The sequence below is a fragment of the Besnoitia besnoiti genome, chromosome IV (genome assembly GCF_002563875.1).
Source record: "Besnoitia besnoiti strain Bb-Ger1 chromosome IV, whole genome shotgun sequence".
Lineage (NCBI taxonomy): Eukaryota > Apicomplexa > Conoidasida > Eucoccidiorida > Sarcocystidae > Besnoitia > Besnoitia besnoiti.
Window position 1 is genome coordinate 4,359,920 of NC_042359.1, and position 18,438 is coordinate 4,378,357.

General features: G+C 55.6%; 2 protein-coding genes across 2 annotated transcripts; one reads left to right on the top strand and one right to left on the bottom strand.

Moving 5' to 3' along the window:
- On the bottom strand, positions 1 to 2,098 carry BESB_057110 (clathrin adaptor complex small chain subfamily protein; the record flags this gene model as incomplete). Its single annotated transcript, XM_029364146.1, has 5 exons — positions 1 to 57; positions 435 to 558; positions 666 to 743; positions 1,056 to 1,203; positions 1,888 to 2,098. The coding sequence occupies 5 exons, from the start codon at positions 2,096 to 2,098 to the stop codon at positions 1 to 3; spliced, it is 618 nt and encodes a 205-aa protein (XP_029220069.1).
- A 1,488-nt stretch (positions 2,099 to 3,586) lies between these two features.
- Positions 3,587 to 12,319, top strand: BESB_057120 (selenide, water dikinase; the record flags this gene model as incomplete). The annotated part of the gene is made up of 12 exons (XM_029364147.1): positions 3,587 to 3,773; positions 4,272 to 4,452; positions 5,229 to 5,781; positions 6,462 to 6,712; positions 7,035 to 7,123; positions 7,554 to 7,607; positions 8,004 to 8,185; positions 8,856 to 9,703; positions 10,031 to 10,163; positions 10,594 to 11,078; positions 11,232 to 11,329; positions 11,685 to 12,319. 12 exons carry the CDS (start codon positions 3,587 to 3,589, stop codon positions 12,317 to 12,319), a joined length of 3,696 nt encoding a protein of 1,231 aa, XP_029220070.1.
- Between the last annotated feature and the right edge of the window lie 6,119 nt (positions 12,320 to 18,438).

The following is an 18,438-nucleotide window of genomic DNA, read 5'->3' on the forward strand; positions in this document are numbered from 1 at the left end:
TCAGGGACCTCCGCTGAGGAGGCTTCGAATGAGATTCTCCTTTGCGCTGGAGATGGCCTGCAAAAAAAGACAAAAAAAAGAGAAGCACAGGAAAAAGAACCTGGGAGGAGATGGAATCATGTTTCAGCGCAATTCTCTGTCAAGCACGAGCTGTCTGTGCTTTACTCGCTCCGTTCTGTACTCCCCCTCTCAGATCGCCGCCTGCATCCACGATGCATCTTCCCCGCGCGTTCTAAGTTTTACTAATCGGGCCTTTTCTCTCTTTTATTCAAGCCTCGCGCCTCCTCTCATCTTCTGAAGAGCCTGTCCATGCGGATTCCTCGCTTCCCCACCCAGACTGCTCCCCTCCGTTCGAACGTTGGCCTCTCAGCTCTCCGTTGAAGGCGCCTGCCTTCGCCTCGCTACTTATACTTTTTTATTATTCTTTCGCGAACCTGATTGAATGCTGTCTGTGCCGAAGGTGCCTCGCCGCCGGCGCCCGCGCTGCTGACGGCGGTCTCGTCATCCTGCATGTGGATTCGCGCCAAGACGACGCCGGGGTCGAGCTGGAGGACCAGGCTGAATAAAATTGTACGCATGAAAAAAGGCAGGAGCTTCAACTGCAGTAGTACCACAATGAACGAACCCAAAAAATGCAAGAAATAATATCAAAATTTCCGTCTCACCCGTTATCGAAAACCTCGTCCAGCATCAGGAAGACGACGTCAAGGTTGTCGAGGATCTGCTTCTTTCCAACTTGGCCGCTGGACACACACGCGAAGGACACTTGACAAAAAAAAATTAGAAAAAGAAGCGAGCCAGGCGTGCACCACAGAGGAAGCAACAGATCCGACAAACGACGAGAGCGGAAGACGCAGCGACAAAAACTAGATCTCTGCGAGCCAAAAACACAAAAACTGACGCGAGACGTCTCACCCTGCGGTAAAAGACAAAACGGAAAGGACCTTGCCCAACCTCGAGACTGACGCTGCGCTAAAAAAACATGCACGGTGACAACTGTCGCAGATCTCTGCTGAGGACGTTTCGGCGGACAGAAGACCTTGCAGAGGCCCCACTTGGTGAGAGACGTCAAGACTGAAGTGAGCGTGTTGAAGACCTCGAGAAGGAGAATTTCGTTGGCGCCATCCTCGGCGACGAGAAAGAGAAGGACATCGTTCATGCTTTGCCCCAGGGCGACATACTCGCCGACTTCAAAGGCTTCCACTGGGAAGCGAAAAGGGCAAGAAAAGCAGGAAAAAGACACTTTGAACAAGGGGGACCGAGTGAATTGGTGGAAGAACAACAAACAGTGACTTGAAAACGCAGATCGGATTCGCGCCTCTCCACACGCTCGCACGCCTCAAACAGCCTTGTCCGCCACACGGCCGCAGGGGGAAGGGGGACGCAGCTGAGTGAGTTTGTGAGGAGGCAAGAAAGCCGTTCCCTAGTCTCTCAGGGGTTCACCCTGGGTAGCTATATGCGGCCTCTCTCTCTCGCACGCGCCCATATATACTCGCTGCATTCACATATGCATGTAAGCGATCTACCTTCGGCGCACAGACTTTGTCAATCCATATCGCCGCCTCTTCAGTTTCATAGGAGCTTTTTGACACACGAATCGAAATCATGATGCAAAACCCCTAACTCTCAGGATTTGAGTTACACAGGTCAGGGTCGCGCGTCATTTGTTCAGAGAAGACAGTTGCTTCTAATGTGATAATGACGATACACGGTATGGCTGGGATTTTTACGTGCTGGAGAATGTTGCTTTTGTACGCAAGTAAGTAACGAACTGTACATATTTTTGAGAGGGGACTAAAATGATGTAGGTATGTAGAGATACGTAGAGAAAACTGTAGACATGTTGCGCTCTGGCGCGCATGGGTGTGTGGCGGCGTGAGCGGTTACCTTCGTTCCTGCCGACGAGCTTCGCGAATCGCTGGACGAGCTGCTGCTCCAGTTGGCGCTGGGAAGCGAAGTCTTTCACGTCTCCGTCTCGCCTCGCCTTCGTCTCCTGAGCCTGCGCCCGCGAGGGAGAGACCGTCCGCGAATACTTTACGGCCAAGCGCTCGCCCTCCGAGTCGAGGATCGCCACGCCGCTCACGCGGATGGACGCCATCGTGAGGCAGCCGCGGAAAGAGACGAGAAACCGAAAAAGAGAAAGGCGCAGCGGCTTACACAGCGAAAAGGGCCCCGAGTGACGACGCAGAGAGAACGAAACGAAAAAGAGAAAGAGAGATGAAGAGAATACTGACGAAGAGGAAGAGCGAGAGAGAGGAGAGCAAACGAGAAGAAAGACGGTTGTGTGAGGAGGCCGCGTAGATTGAGAGCCGCTCTCCACGCAGCCGAAAGGTTCGATTTCTTGCAAAGCAGATGCCTGTGGCGATTCTAGAGCACGCAGATTTCCTTCCGTTTCTCCGAATGAAAACCTCGAAAACGCGCTGCTCGCGTCTTCTCTCCTCCCTTGCTTCGCGCTTCTGCTGTGGCAGGTTCAGACGCAAGGCGCGAGACGGCAACAGAGGAAGGCCTTCGCTTCGCTTGAGGAAAATAAGAACTTAAATTGAGAAATCCGGAAGGAAGCTCTGGAGAAAGACAAGCGCGTCGGCTTGTCTTGCTGTCGTGTTTCGCCGCCTATCTGCGTCGTTTTTTCTCGCTCTGCATGCAGGCGACTACTACCTCGCGCTGAATTGCAAAGTCCTCTAAGGGGAGCGATACACACGCCGCGAAAGGAGGCTGCAGAGAACGGCGACGAGGAAGTTAAACAGGCAGATCTGGCTGAAACATGAGATCCAGTGTGTTTCTTTGTGTGTATTCTTTCGCTTTTTTGCTCTCTTCAGAGCAGTTGTAGCCGTCTCCTCGTCGTGTGTCTTCGGCTGTGCGGCTCTCTCTGTCGATCTCTCACCCTCTGAACCCGCTTCTGGCCGCTCCAGCAGAAGCCAATGAAAAAAAGGATTTTGGCGGAAGTTCTCGCTGGCGTCCTTCGTTCTTCTTCGCGCTCGCCCTCTCTGAGGAAGAACTTTCACCTCTCGCTCAAGAACAGCGTCGCCGGTTGCTGACTCCCCCAGGCGCTCCAGTATCGTCTGTTGCCTGCATGTGTGTCTCTTTCCGCATTTCGCCGCTTCTTCTTCAGCCCCGGCTTTATCGCGCATTTCTCTGTCCGATCTGCGTCTGTTTTTTCTTCCTTTTCTCCATTCTCGCTTCGTGTGTGTAGCTACCGCTGCGCCAGGTCACCTTTGGCGGCGCTCCATCGCCCGAGCTCTCCAGCGACTTTCGGCACCTTCTTCTTCGCGGAGGGGCTGAGATTTTCCCTCGTTCAGGCTGTGGCTGCGTAACTGTTTGACTCATATGAGTCTGCGCTGTTCTCGCTGCCCCCCTCTGAAGAATCTTTGTCTTCTGCCTGCCTTCTGTGACGCCAGCAGCGACTGTGCGTGGCGGTTGCCGAGGTCATACTTCTCTCTGTTTCTTTCTCTCTTTCTTTCTCTGTGTCTCTCTCCCATCTTGCACCAGCTCCACCTCTTTTTCCTTTATCTCAGTCCGTTTCCTCGTGCCTCGCAACGCCGCCGCGTGTTAGTTTTCTTGATTCTATTTTTCCTCTTCCCTCGCCAGGATGAATCTGTTCAAAGGCAAAGCCGCGGGCGGCGCCTGCCAGACGATTGCGCAGGATCTTGTTCTCATCGGAGGCGGGCACGCGCATATTTTTTTGCTGAAGCAGTGGGAAGAGCGTCCTGTGAGGCGCGTCAGGCTCACGCTCGTCGCCCCCGAGATTGACACGCCCTACAGCCCGATGGTACCAGGTAAAGAAGAGAAAAAAACAGATAAAAATGAATGGAAAGACCCTTTTTTCCTGTCTCTTTCTCTCCTCCTCTCCACATCGCGAGCGAGAAAGCAGTGTCCTGCTGCGTCTACAGCGTGGCTTCACAACTGCAAATACGAAAGAAAAGGCCTCAGGGATCTCGAGTGAAAGAGCGGGTTTCCAGCGACGAGTTCGCCTGGGTTGTTCGATTTTCAAGGGAGCCTCGTTGATATCTTTTCGAGTGTAGGTCCCTTCGTAGACTTTTCCTTGGTATCTTCCCCGTTGTTCGCTTTCTTTCTTGTCCTTTTTCCCCCGTGTTTGGGAGAGAAGCTCCTACTTCCCTCGCCCACATTTCACAGATTGGCAGATCTCTCCATCCAGCGGCGCGGCGCTCCAAGTGTCTGCTGCTCACTTTGGGCATTCCTCGCGCTTATCGCCCTTTTGTCTTTCTTCTCCCGCGTCTCATCATTGGTTTTCTTCCCTTTTTCTGTCCTTTCAGGATTTGTCTCTGGGGCGTATTCGTGGGACCAGTGCCAGGTCGACCTGGTGCGCCTCTGCCAGAAGGCGAATGCGCGCTTCGTTCGCGCCTCCGCGATCGGAGTTGACCGCGAGAAGCAAGTCATTTTCTGCGACGACGGCCGCCCACCTCTCAGATACGACATCCTCTCCATCGACACGGGGTGAGACAGAGGCGCGTTTCGTCCTCCAAGCTTTCGCCGCCGCTAGAAATGCTCTCCGCGGTGCTCTCTTCAGCCACGCGTCACCCATATATATATATATATATATATATAGGGTTTAGGGTTTATATATATATATATATATATATATATATATATATATATATATATATATATATATATATATATATATATATATTAGGGTTTAGGGTTATATATATATATATATATATATATATATATATATGCACACAGATACATATACATACGTGCATCCATACAGATATATATGTATATATATATATATATATATATATATGTGTATGGGTGCGCAGTGTGTACTTGCCTGCATACATATATATATGTATATTTGTATACATGCATTTGATTTATCGACCGTTTCCTTATCCGTCAATCTTTTCTGGCGATCGACAAGAGCAGAGAGCGCTAGTGTTGCGCTTACATCTGTCTGTATTCGGTGCCAGGATCGCCGTTGCGCGAGGTTTGATCCTGCAGTGGATCAGGAAAGCTAGTATTTGCGAACCGACGCCGCGCATAACTGCCGGAGACTCTTGCGTCGCGCCCATGAACCGCACAGAATCAAATACACTCAACAACGTGCATAAAAATATATGTATATATGGTGTAAGCATATAAATGTGTATATATAATGAGTGGGTGTATCCTCCACGGTTCTAGTCGCTGTGCGTGAAGCGGAGAAACGAAGGACCCGAGGCAGTTGACATGCGGTGTCTTGTCGGCCTTCTGCGTGATTTCAGGTCTGCGCCGACTGTCCCTGTCTCCGTCGAAGCGGACTCGGTGGAGGGCGCTGCGGCTCCGCTGTCTCCTTTCCCGGCTGGGGTCGCTCCTGTAAAGCCTGTGGAGCAGTTCTGCGAGCGCTGGCAAGCGGCCCTTAAGAGAATTGAGGCGGCGGCGGCTGCCGCGTGGAGTCGCGAGCTGTGCGCGCCGCCGGGCTCCGCTGCCGAGGGCGAGAAGCGCCTGGAGAACGACGCTGAGAGCCAGGCGCCTCAGCAGGACGGAGAGGCTGGAGAGACGCGCGCGGATGCAGTCGCCTGCCGCGTCTTCAACGTCGTCCTCGTCGGCGCGGGCGCGGTCGCTGTCGAACTGGCCTTCGCGATGCAGGTCGCGGTGCAAGCGAAACTGGAACTTATGAAGGCGGAGGCAGCGCTGGAGGTGAAGAAAGAAGACAACAGTGAAGCTTGTGAGCAAGTCAGGCAGCAACGCGCGAGCCAGGATAAGCTTTTCCGCGTCGACTTTCATATCCTTGCAAAGTCCGAGACGCTTCTTCCCGAGTGCGCGCCGGCCATCCAGGTAGGGTAAATGGCGCGAGAAGTGGCGCTCTAACAATCGGATTCTCAGCATCTCACGACTGCTGAAATGTCTTCCAAGGCTTCGTCCTGCAAAGAGCTGTGATGGTGTCTGTCGATCGCGTTTCGAACCCTACTCGTGAGCACCGAAACCTAATCTCTTGTGGCGGCGAATCCTCTCAAGAGTTCGCTGGCTGACTCTTTTTGTACGCGTAAAATTATAGATGTAGGCGTCTGCTTCGTCCTAGTTTCCTTTCGTCGCGTCTCTCTTTTGGGTTGTCGTTTGTTTCTTCTGCGCGCACAGTGGCTACATGACCAGATTCCCCTCTCCCTGTGTACGTTCCTGCCGTACTCCGCTTGGGAGATTTTGTCTCATCTCTCGCGTCTCCTCTGGTGCCTCGATTGTCTTGAATCGCGGGGCAAGACGAGAGCCTCTCTCTCTTCTTCTCTCATTCTGGTTCTCTCTTCTCTTCCGGTCCTTCGTATTCTATCTTTCTCAGTCTGTCTCGCCTGCTCTCGCTTTCTTCTGGCGTTTGTCACTGAGGTTTCCTTCTTCCGCTGCAACCCGGCTTCTTCCGCTCTCGTCGCGGGGCGCCTCTCGCCTGCAATTCGGTTGTCATCCACTCTGTGAAGTTATCTGGTTTGCGTACTCTGGGCCGCGACTCGAGTGCTGGTTTGCCTCAGAAGCGCGTCGCACGCCTCCTTGACGAGCGCGGAATCGCGACACACCTGAACTGCGAGGCGTCCTCAGTCGCCGTCCAGCGCGCGGCCGTAGCAGACTCTGAGCAAAACGCAGAAAACTTGGAGGAGGACGGAGGAAAGGCAGTGGCAGGCGCGGAGAAAACTCAGAAAGCCGTCACGTGCGCCGATGGCCGAGTGTTCGCCTTCGACGAGTGCTTCTGGTGCTGCGACGCTGCGCCGCAGCCTTGGCTTGTGTGAGTCGCTTCACAGCGCAGTAGGCAGGAGTGCAGCGCGGCAGCATGAGCTTCGCAGCAAACTGGAACTTGAGAGTCACCAAGCAACTGAAAGAAGGGGTTCGGATAGCGAAACAGGAGGAGAGAGAGAGAAGTACGCGTGCCTTCACTCGCGGGGGTTCCAGCGCCCGGTCTCTCCGCTGACGCTCTCGCCGCGTTACCCATTTTGCTTTTTTCTTTGCCTGGTTCTCTCTCCACTCCTTCTTCACCGCCGGGAGGGTGGATTCCGCTTTTCTGACTTCCTAACTCTTCGTTATCGCTGTCTTTTTTTTTCATTTTTTAGGAACACCGGGCTCGAGTTGACGTTGGATGGCTTCCTCGCGGTCGACTCCACACTGCGCTCTGTCAATACGCCGAACGTCTTCGCCGCAGGTGAATACAAATACTGAACGAATGCTGGCATTGATTTCTGTTTCCTGTCTACAGAAGGGCTGTCGCTGTCGAGTGCATTGAAGCCGCGTGTCATTTCCGCTGCTTCGCAAGTGCAAGTTCGCCTGCCTCGCGCCGCGTCTGGGCTTTTCTTGCCCTGGGGGCGGCGACATTCTGGGCATCGTGAAGGCCAACGCGCCTCTTCTGGCGTCTCCACTTGTTTTTCTTCTTTCCCGCTGCAGTCCAGCCCCCCCGTGTGGCTCGAGGTTTCCCCTAGCTCACCATGCATGTGTGTCTCCGGTCGTTTCTCTGCATGCGTTTGTTTTCGCTGTCCTCGTTCTCCTCTCTTGTTTAACCGTCTTCCTCCGCGTCTGCTTTCCTCTTTCTATCGGCACCACTTTTTTCGTGCGCGTTCTTGTGGGTGTGTTCGTAGGCGACGTAGCGGAGATCGTCGGCGCGCCGGCACCGAAGCCTGGCGCCTTTTCGGGTGAGTCTTTTTGTTTCAATTCTAGTCTCTTCTTTTCCATCTTGCTTCATCCCGTGGTTCTTATCCTCCTAGCTGTCTGCATGCGCTTCCTTTCTGTTCCAGAAAGTCGAGATAGTGCCCCACGCTACACGCGCTTCGTTTCCTGACTGATATTAACTTTTTCCTTTCGTCTTTCCTCCTCGCCTGGTTTCGCTCGCGTTGACGGCGGTTTTCGGCTTCGGGATCTCTACCAAGAAATATCTCACACGGGGGTTTTTTGAGATAGGATAGACTTTCTTGCTCCTCTCACTCTCGTGAGGCAGCTTGCGTTCAGACACACGAAGTTTGTTTCCAGGGGATGGCGCCGTCTAGTTCGCATGATTCCTGTTTTTCGATTTTTGTTTTTCGTTTTTTCAGCTCGCGCAGGCCCGCCGCTCAACACAAACCTTCGGCGCGTGTTGGCAGACGGCGAGGGCGCGCGGCTCTCTGCGTGGACGCCTGCGAAGCTCGAAGTGCCTTTCATCGATTGCGGAAACGGCTACGCTGTCGGCCTGAAGGGCGGCATCGCCTTTGAAGGGGCCTTAGCCTGGAATGTGAAGGTATGACGGAGTAGGGGTTCACTCGAGTCGACACTATAGTTCCTATGATACTCAAGACGACCCCGGTTATGAGTTACAGGGAAACAGAAACGTTTTATGCATGCGGCAAAGAAGCGCTGAGCTCCAGGCAGCGCGTGAGCCGTCCAATAGGCTTGCCCGTGTGAGAAACGAGGTAGGTTTGTCGTGTCGTGACCTCCCTGAAGCCAGCTGCCGTCTCGAGCCGCGGCGAGCTTTCGGGGGTGGGAAGGAAGCGCTGCAACGCCCATGCTGAGGAGGCTGCGCGTCTGCGGAAGACTGTCATGCTGCAAAGCATCAACGGGTTTCTATCTGTCGTAGTTGGTTCCAGATGCATGCGCGGCCGCATGTACCCTGCGCGCCTCTTAGCTGTGTCATGCCTGGAATTCGAGGTGGTGAAGCCAAACGGTTGACGCGGCATGTTGTGGCTCACATCGAGGCAGTCCTGAGTGCAGTGTCTTCCGCTCGCCTTTTCGGGACCCACCGCCGTCTGAAGCTTTCGGGGTGCCGCAGGCCGGAGCCACGCCACACTTCTATCCCCTCTGCAAGAGAGTATAAACTCGCATATACGCTCGCGCTGGAGTAGTCGAGGTATGCATCCCGTGTACGCAAACGCGGCAGGGTTTAGGGTTGTGTGTGCGTTCCTTGTTGCCAGAGTCGCGAGGACCTTGCGTGGATGAACTCGCTGCAGGAGGATCTGTCGCCGCCGAGCGCGCCTCCGAGCGCCGCGCCGTCAAAGGCGCCGAGTGCATCTCTGAGCAAGGCGAGCATTGGCTCGTCAGGCGGTTCGCAGAGTTGGCTCGGCCGTTTCTTCTCCGCAGGAGGCTCCCGCGCTGCGACTTCGGCAGTCGCGCGGAAGGAGTCGCAGACGGGCGGCGCGACGCCGTCTCCGCCGCCCAAGGGCTCGCTCCTCGCGCTTCTGTCGCGCGTGAAGGACGACGCCAAGTCTGCTGAGAAGCCCGAGGAGGAAGACGAGAAGATGAGCAAAGCCTGCGAGCTCCTGCTCCAGTACGTGAGGGAGCAGAAGCAGGCCGCGGAGAAGGCTAATACGAAGGCGGGATGCAAAGGCGGGGCGGGAGCCGCATCCGGCGGACGCGCGCCGGCGCCGAAGCGGCGCTGCGGAGGCTGCGGCGCGAAAGTCCCTTCGACGGTGCTGAGGCACGCGATGCAGGAGCTGCAACGCGACGACGCGTTTCAGAATCGTCAGCACGAGTTGCTTCTCCAGCGACTGCGCGGCGAGAAGGCGGCAGACCAGCCGGCTGGCCTCGAAGGCCCGCTCGCGCTCAAGTCGTTCCGAGACTTGTCGCTCCCCGCCCTCCAGCAGCGCATTGACAGAGAAGGCGGCTTCTTCCCGCCCCTGTTCAGCCGCAAGGAAGTGCTGCTTGGCCTCGAAGACGCCGACGACGGGTGCATCTTCGCTGCGCGGCCGCTGAACAGCCAGCTCGACCACGACGACGGAAAGGAGCCCGAGCCCCTCCTTGTGCAAACAGTGGACTTCTTTAAGTGAGACGGGCGCAGCACGCACACGCGCAGGTCGCCCTCGATGGCCGCCAGCGCGCATCATCCATGGACATACACATCCAGCGTACGGAGGAACCTGTCACGCATTTTCGCAGACACCTCTGGGTTTGCGTCGGTAGGCGCGCGTACACCAGACACAAGAAGCCCTGTGGCGGGTGGAGCTGCTCGTGCGTTTTGCCTGAGACCGCCCAGCGTATCGAGCGAAAGCGAAGGATCGAGTTCTCCCAAGGCGTGGATGGGGGTCTCCCTCACGCGGTCATGTGTGTATCGTGCGTGCTTTCATATTTTCGTTGTTTTTTCCATCTTTAGAGTCTTCTACGACGACAGCTTCGTGATGGGTCGCATCGCAGCTACGCACGCTCTCTCGGACTGCTACGCCATGGGCGCAGAGCCGCTGGTGGCGCTCCTGACGGCTGTTGTCCCTTATTCTTCGGAGTCTGTGGTACGCAACAAGACTGCCTGACTGTGATTCTCGCGTCGCCAGGGCAGCGAAATCTCCCCATTCACTCGCTTTCGCCGCCCTCGTGCTGCTGCTGTATCCGCGTCACCGTCGTGGTCTCACCTATATAGGGCGACATGCGCGTCTGGCACAGGTGCATATTCTTGATCGCATGCTTATCTACGTATAAATATATATATGTTGCATGCCTATTTTGCGTGTGTGTATAGCGTGTCTTTGCCAGCCTGTAGGTCCTTGGGCATCTGTGTGTGCGTGATGCCTTGTCTGGGCGTTATTCGTGGAAGCGCCTCTTCAGCTGCTTGGCGCTCGTCCCCTCGCGCGGCCGCCGCTGCCTCGCGCATCTGCATCCCCTCGCGGCTTCGCATGATTCGATCCTGCGTGTATGCCGCTGCGCCTTCCTCGTTGTCTGCAGATGGCGAATAACCTGCTGCAGCTCTTGGGCGGCTGCTGCTCAGTCCTCGCGCGTGAGAACTGCCAGCTGGCTGGAGGCCACTCTGCGCAGGGCCGAGATGCATGCGCCGGCCTCACGGTGACGGGTCGATTGGCTTTCCGCAAGCTCACCGAGAAGCCTGTAGAGGGCGCGTCCGAGGGCAGCGGCAAGCCAAAAGCTGCAAGCAGAAAGGCGAAGAAAGCGGCCACGAGCGCTGACGGCGGAGAGGGAGCGGAAGCGCAGGCGGCGGAGGCGGAGGACGGCGAAGGAAAGGCGCCAGAGACATCGGTAGATGCTGAGGAGCTGGAACGCGCGGCCTTCCTCGCTTCCCCCAGATGCCTAGACGGCCTGAGATATCTGTCGAAGGGCACTGCGCTCGCGAAAGGAGGCGACGTCCTCATCCTCACGAAGCCTCTCGGCATCGGGTTCATCATGGCAGGGCACATGGAAGGCAAAGCTCGAGGAAGGTGAGCAGCCTGCCTGGCCGCGCAGTTGGTTGTTTTTATGTGCTGCATGCGAGCCCCTGCCGGGGAGGTTTCCAACCTGGTGGTTGTGCGTTCCTCTCAGGCCCCGTCTGACGCCTCTGGGCCTCTCTCATCGCGTGTTTCTGTTCCTTCCAGGTGGGTTATGGGAGCCCTCGACCTCATGCAAGTCTCAAATCGCGCCGCGGCGGAGATTTTCATGGATTTCGGCGCTGTCGCGTGCACCGACATCACAGGTAGGAGCCGTTTCGGCACCCGGCGCGATGCCAAGCAGCACTGGAAGCCTGTATGCCCTGCGCACACCTGCGGCACGAATTTGCATCGAATGGCGTCTGGGGAGCTTTTGCCCTTTAGCAACTTTGCTTTTTTGGCTGGGCAGTTGCAACCGATCGGCCTGTCAGGTGCCACGTGAAATCGGCTGGGCGCCGTCCTGTTCCGGAGGCCGTAGCCCAAGCCTCCGTTGAGAATCTTGTCGTTTGCAGCGGGCGTTGCCGCCTGCGGTCATGCAATCTGGTTCGCAGAATTATATTGAGTTCAATCTACTAGTATCAATATATGAAAAAACTGTCCTCCCGTTGGCCTCTGCTGCAGGCTTCGGCGTCTTGGGGCACCTGCTGGAAATGCTGCGGGCTTGCCGAAAAGATCGCGTCAAGGCGATGGAGATGGTCGCGGCGCGCCGAGCGGAGGTCGCGGCAGGCCCGAAGGCTTGTGAAAACCAGCCAGAGGGCACGGAGACATCGGAAGCAGACGCCTCGAGTTCGTCGTCGACTGCCTGCAACGGCAAGTTCCAGTCGCTGGTGTGCGCCCGCCTGTCACTCTCGTCCTTGCCTGTGCTTGAGGGAGCTGCAGAGCTGATGGAGTTGGGCGTTCACTCTTCACTCTTCCCCTACAACGCGCGCTACTTTGACGCAGTCTCGCTCAAAACAATGGACACAGCCGACGCGTCGGACTCTGCGGCGGCCGCGCAGGCCGTGCCCGCGGTGCTCCCCGCGAAGCTGCCTCTGATCTTTGACCCGCAGACCTCTGGAGGCCTTTTGGCTGCTGTCCCCGCCGACCGCGCCGAGGAATGCGTGCGTAGGCTGAGGGAGGAAGGAGGCTACCCCAGTGCCGTCGCCATTGGCTCTCTCTTCGAAAGACAAACATTCGTGCCCTGCACGCAAAAGGGAGCGAGCCAGGCGACGCAGCCGTGGGAGAATGTGGTCGCCGCCGTCGAATGCCTGTTTTGAGGGTTGCGTCCGCGCGCGCGCGGGTCGCGCAGGCAACCCTGAGAGCAGATACCACGCTTTTGCAGGTGTGCGTGCTTGCCCTCTTCTCCACGTCACGTCGTACACTTCGGTTACGTGTGAAGGACGAGACTCAGAAGCGACCACGTCTTTTCTGGTTGCTGCAGTTGGGCACGGGTGCAAGCGCTACTTGCCAGATTCCCCGGTCCTTTTGGAGCCGCCAGATCCCGGAAAAGCGTGAAAGCGTCTCGGCCGTGGGTCTGCAAAGTCTGGTTTTCGGACGCCATTTGTGGGCTCCTTTTCTGTTCAGATGATGCGTACCGTGTCCTGTTGACCAGGGGCGCTATAAGCAGAATGTGTTTATTGTTGGTGCTCATGAACAGTGATGCAGCTCATCGTACGTTCAACCGGTAAGCAGAACGCATCGGTGCCGCACTGTAATTGAGTTGCGTAGACGAGTTACAACCGATACAAATGGTATCGAAACGTTCGCGGGTGCCCACAAGCTGCTGTTGAGGCAGCGCATCATGTTACAATGCTTCGTCTTGGGAGGGGTGCATCACGACCTGCTATATGATCGCAGTGGATTCGAGTCGCCCGTAAAAAAGTCTCGCGCCCAACGGCGTTTTCTTTCGGTCAGGCAGCGGCGAACTCGTACACACTTCGGGGCTACTTGTTCCCCTGCAGCTGCCAACGCCTTAACACTGTCACACTATGAGCGGAAGGGGATGCGGAGCGCTTTCATTGTGTTGCGAGCGTTCTCATCTAACACGACTGGAAATCTTCTGTTGCTCTTTCCAAACAACACGAGACCGGAGCTCGAACGCCTTCCACAAACGAAAAAGAGTGACACTTTGGTTTCTCATGCACCATCGCTCAACGCTCACGGCTTCTTATGGATATCTGCTGACCCCGTCTTCCGAGGGGGCACGGTGGTGCTTCGCACGGACTCTGCGCGCCCGGTTTCTCGTTTGACTGCAACCCGGCCAGGTAGCAAACGACCGCGATAATGAGACCACTCGACAGAACTGCTTCCTCTGTATACCGAAAAATTGCAGTCACGCCCAGCATTCCTAGTCGGCTGCAGCAAGGCAAAGTGTAACCTCGTCATGTGGCCAACGACCCCGACCGAAGGTCCGTTTTCGTCAAAGAATCAATGCCCTTTTCCGTCTTCTGTAAAAAGCAAGCTTGGCGCGCGTCTTCACACGCATCCACGGATCAGCCATTTCCTAACCGATTTCCGTTCACGGCGGGGGGTTAACGCAGTACGCAGGGGTAGCTGGTAGCATCGTGAGTGCGCGGCCTGAAGGCTCTCCAGCGAATACTGGACAGAAGAGCGAGCAATTTGCACACGCGTAGATGACGCAGTGGGATGCCGGGTCGGGGTCAAGTGCTGACGACACCAGCGACGAGGCACACACCTTAATCGGGGGGTGACAGACGACTGCACTGCCCGCGGCCAAGACATAGAGGCCAGGACCTCGTCTGACGTGTCTCAGAGGCCGGATGAAGTGGTGTGCATCTCCATTCTCGCTGACGCGCGGTACAACTCCACTGCAATCAGTTCTATTGATCTGCATTTCGCTTGACGGTAAGCTATCGTTTCTCCGCGATCCTCCCTCGGTGTAGACAGCGGGGGGCACGAGTTTTGTACTCTCGCTGCAGAGCTTTAGGAGTATCAAGTTCAGCGCCCCGCTCCGAATGTGTGTTCGCGTGGCGGTGGGTCCCGTGCTGTCTTTTGATTGGTTTCTGTCACAGCTGCCACAGATTGACTCGTGCTTCTGCAACCATGGAGAGCATCCCTTCACTTCGCCGAGGGCTGTTTTGCTTCATCGTGGTTTCAATCGTTTCAATCGCGATCAGTGCCTGCCGAGTGCACGCCTCCAACTGGTCGTATGATTTCAAAAAGGAACTGAGCAAAGACGAAACAAAGAGGGAGACCGTCGTTCCAGGTGATACCATTTCAGTAACGAACTCTGCAAACCGAAAACTAACGTACAACCCCAGCAACAATACCCAAGTTCTAGTGGTCAGTGAGAACGACCAGTGCAATACGGGTCAGACAACAGATCTCGCAACATTGTTTCCAAACGCTAACCCCGCGGTTATTTGGAAAGACGGTGAAAACAGCTCGCGGTCACTCACGATTCCCGTTGGTGCAGTCGCTCCGGAACAAACCAGGAGGCTTTGTTTCCAGGTGACAGATGTAGAGAAAAGCAAAACCCTTACAGCCATAATAAAGGTCGCAGATGCCCCTGGTTTGTCTGTAGCGGCGACGGTTTTTCTTGGACTTCCAACAGTTGCATTCGTGCTGACGTCTGTATGAGCATATGCCCCGACAGCGCGTTGCATCCGAGGTGACAGTCCGACGTGGAGGTGGTGCCTTCTGGCGTCACGGAACAGTAGCTTGTGCAGAGTTCTGACGCGCGCCCAAAAAGAGGATCCCGTCAGGTCAGTGTGTAAGACAACCTGCCATAAATTTGTTTTTCCGTAGTGGTTATATGGTCCTGCCTGTGGTGGCGTGAGGTGTAATCTGTTCTGTGGCATGGTTCTATACTGTGATAGCCGGCGGTAAGTACCACGTGGCCGTTGAAGAGAGTTTCCATTCCTCACTGTGAGCGCGTCCGTAGTCTTCACGGGCCTGCTGTGCTGCGGGGATGAGGGTTTGACCAAGCATGACTCCAAAGTGACCAACAGACCTCTTGGTCTGACTCCGAATTGACCAGAAGTCCTTGTTGCTGCAGGGGTGCTTACGCCGCCCCTCTAACGTGCAGGGGCATCGCATAAAACCAGAAGCGCAGGCATCGATGCAGCACGCCGCCGCTGAGCACGCTATGAGTTTCGGGGATCAAGCTGGGTGATAACCCAAAGCAACACGGTTTAGGCTTTAAGCTTGTACGGCCGTATGGCACCAGCACTGTACAGATACGCCCTCCCCCTGCGGAGGTGTCCGTAGACTACCTGGAAGTCGGGGGAGCTCCACGCAACACAGCGACGTCAGTGCACCAGCGTAGTCGTCCGAGGGTAGGAGGGAATTGAGTGCACGTGATTCTGCTCTCTAGAAGTCAGGCAGGGTACTGCCAGTGCTGCATGCTAAAGCCGAACAGGGGCGACGCATCCTCACAAACGTCCGAATACGCTAACGTGCCATCTCAGCAACAGCTGCGAAGTGCAGTCGGTACTCTTGCACACACGCTCAGCGTTCATCTAGGCTAACCGGTGGGATCGGGATTCCGGGTCACCGCCAGGTTGTAATAGGCGATGAAGTCCGAATTAACGATGGCAGCAAGGGTGGTCAAAGCTCAGCACCTGCTTCGCTAGGATGAAACCCCATGTATGCTGTGAAGTACGTCTTCAGCGCTGGTAGACGCGGGAAACGCAACGGGACCAGGTCATCGTACAAGTAAAGTACGCACTGAGCAATGCTGTGACAGGAGTTGTGTCGATATAGTAGCCACGCACGCCGTTTAGCGGGTGTCGCTGCACTCTCTCTCCGTCGCCGCCGCAGGCCTTACCCTGCTGCTCCCCCCGCTGTGTGCAGGAACGGGTTTGCTCCACGTGGTTAGCGATAATGCTGTCGGCTTCGGCTGGGCGTGCGACAAGGCGGGTACCCGGACTCCCTCGCGCACCCTAAACTGTGTATGAAGGTGTGTGTGCGTGGGTGACTTGACCAGTCTGCTGCACGGATACTCCACATCTACTGACGCACACCAGCACGAGGCGAGACAGCTCCACGGTTGATAGGCGCCCCTGCGGCACAGCAAGCGGGTCCGTTCGGAGAAAACGCCGGATGTAGACAGCACCGCTGCAGAAAGAAATGCTGTTAGCAATTGTGGTGGCACCAGTTCTGCATACCGAAGCGCTACGGCGTAGGAGCTTAAATCGGTATCCGTCTTTTTTTCCTCAATAGCGTCACAACACGGCTGTGTGTGAAGCTGACCTGGCGTCTTCGCTTTTATGAAGTCGCTGGCACTTAGCCTTTTCGAAGTGGGCAGCGGATTCATCGCGAGTGGTATATGGCTCCCTTTCCAACCTCTCGACACGAACGTAACAGCAGACGCTTCGTTGCACCCTCCATATCGGATGATTCCTGGAAACCGCATCCAGCTGTGGGTTCGCGTCGCCTTCTGCCACAGAAAGAGAGGGCAGTTTTTCTTCTTCTCGTGCCCACCGGGGAGCCTGTGGTACTCATTGCGCACCGGATAGCGCGATGGCGAGTATGTGGCCCCGCGAGTTCCCTGTCTTTTCCGGACGTGGCAGAAGCATTCCTCTCTTGTCAATGTTCTTCGTTCTCTGTGTCATACATCAGCTGCGCGGAAAAAGCTGGACGTACATCATAACAAAGCATATTGGACACAATGAAACAAAAAACATTACGATCACAGCCGGTGAGCAAATAACAGTAGAGAACAAAACCGGATACGAAGTCCAGTTCCTGCCCTCTGGCAACTCAGAAGTTTACAATGTCGCCAGTGACGTATGTCAGACGACAATTCCTACAAACATCTCGACCCTATTTTCTTCTTCAGAGCCGATCACATGGGAAGTCACCGACAATGCACGAACTCTTAAAATTCCGCCCAATATCGTACCAGTGAAGGTGACGGTTACGTTTTGCTTCCAAGTAATGGATATTGAGAAGGACCGTCGCCTCACAACAATTGTGAAAGTTGCCGAGGCGACGGGCCGATCTGCAGCGTTGTCACTGGTTGTGGGTGCTCCGTCCTTGGTGGTGGCGATGACTTTTGTCTCGTGACTGCCGCACAGGGGACTATCAGTTTCAATGGGAGGACGCGAAAGCGGAACGGGGTGAATGCGATGCGCAAACGCTCAATAACGTGACGACTGTGGTAGCAGCGGAACATGCAAGAGCGGTTTCTATGACATGAAGCGGGCGCAGCATTCCACAAGGGAAGATCCCAACCCCCAGGCAGTTTCGCTGCGGCTGGGCGGCGCAAACAGCGTTGTGTTGAGGCTGGACGTGATGGGTAGGAGTGTTTAGGAGTGAAGCAGGGCGTACTTGAACGCTGGACGGTTACCTACGCGGGGGATTACGTGGGGTCATCGTCTGTCATGCGTTACGGTGCCTCTCTTCAGTCGACACCATTAGTTATACAGCTTCATATGACTATGCAGTGATGTACAGAGGAGACGCTTATTGATACGGTCACGCGATGGCATCCGTGGGAACCAGCCGCGAATTTTGAGATGTGTGGTACCTAACTCTACCCCCTCCCACACCTCACAACGGTCAAGAGGGATGAGACTGCGCGCGGCTTGAGGCCGCGTGGCTTCAGTTCTCTCCGACTGCGCGGGAAATATCCGCACGCCGCCCACAATGGGGCTCTCGTCTCCATTCCGTCCCAAAAGGCCGACCACCAATTCTGGTTCTCGCTCAGTAGCACGATGGCTCAGTCGCCCGACGCAACAGTAAGAAGCACTCCTTAGGTTCTTTGCTTAGACTTGCAAGGCACCATCTGAAAGACAGGTGCCGAGTCTGCGCTGTTCCAGAAGCAATACGACTGCTACGGTATCGTCAGGGAATAGAACTTTTATCTCACAGGGAATGTGTGGACTCTTAAGAAGCTCAGCATGGACACACAAAAGGTTCACAACGTTGCCACGTCAAAGCAGACAAACGGCTTGACAAGGAACAGCCTGACGAGGCCGGGAGGACGGCATGTATTTTCGAACTTCGGTCGCCTTAGGATCCATCAAACGCGGAATTCACGCGGACCGCCAACAGACACATTGCCACGAACTCCTCCGGGCACTAGACCGGTTCGCCGCAGCGGGTACAGACGGCGACTGTCATTAAATTTTATGAGAGAAAACAGTTGAAGGGGCAGCGTCAGCCGCATTACAGAGCACCGCACGGAGTATGACAGATACCAAAAACACGTTCAATCGACACCAGCTTTCCGTGACGCGCGTACGGCGATCCCTCTTGTAGCCTTTCATGCGCCATTGCCGCGCCCGACTCATGTTTGAGATCAGCTGATACTGTGCATGCCTGCCTTCTCACACGCACCACGCGTAGCGGAGTGTCTCATTTCGTCCAGGTAGCCGCTTGACGCAGCTATTCTCATCCACGCATCAACGGCACCTGTTCCCGACGAGGG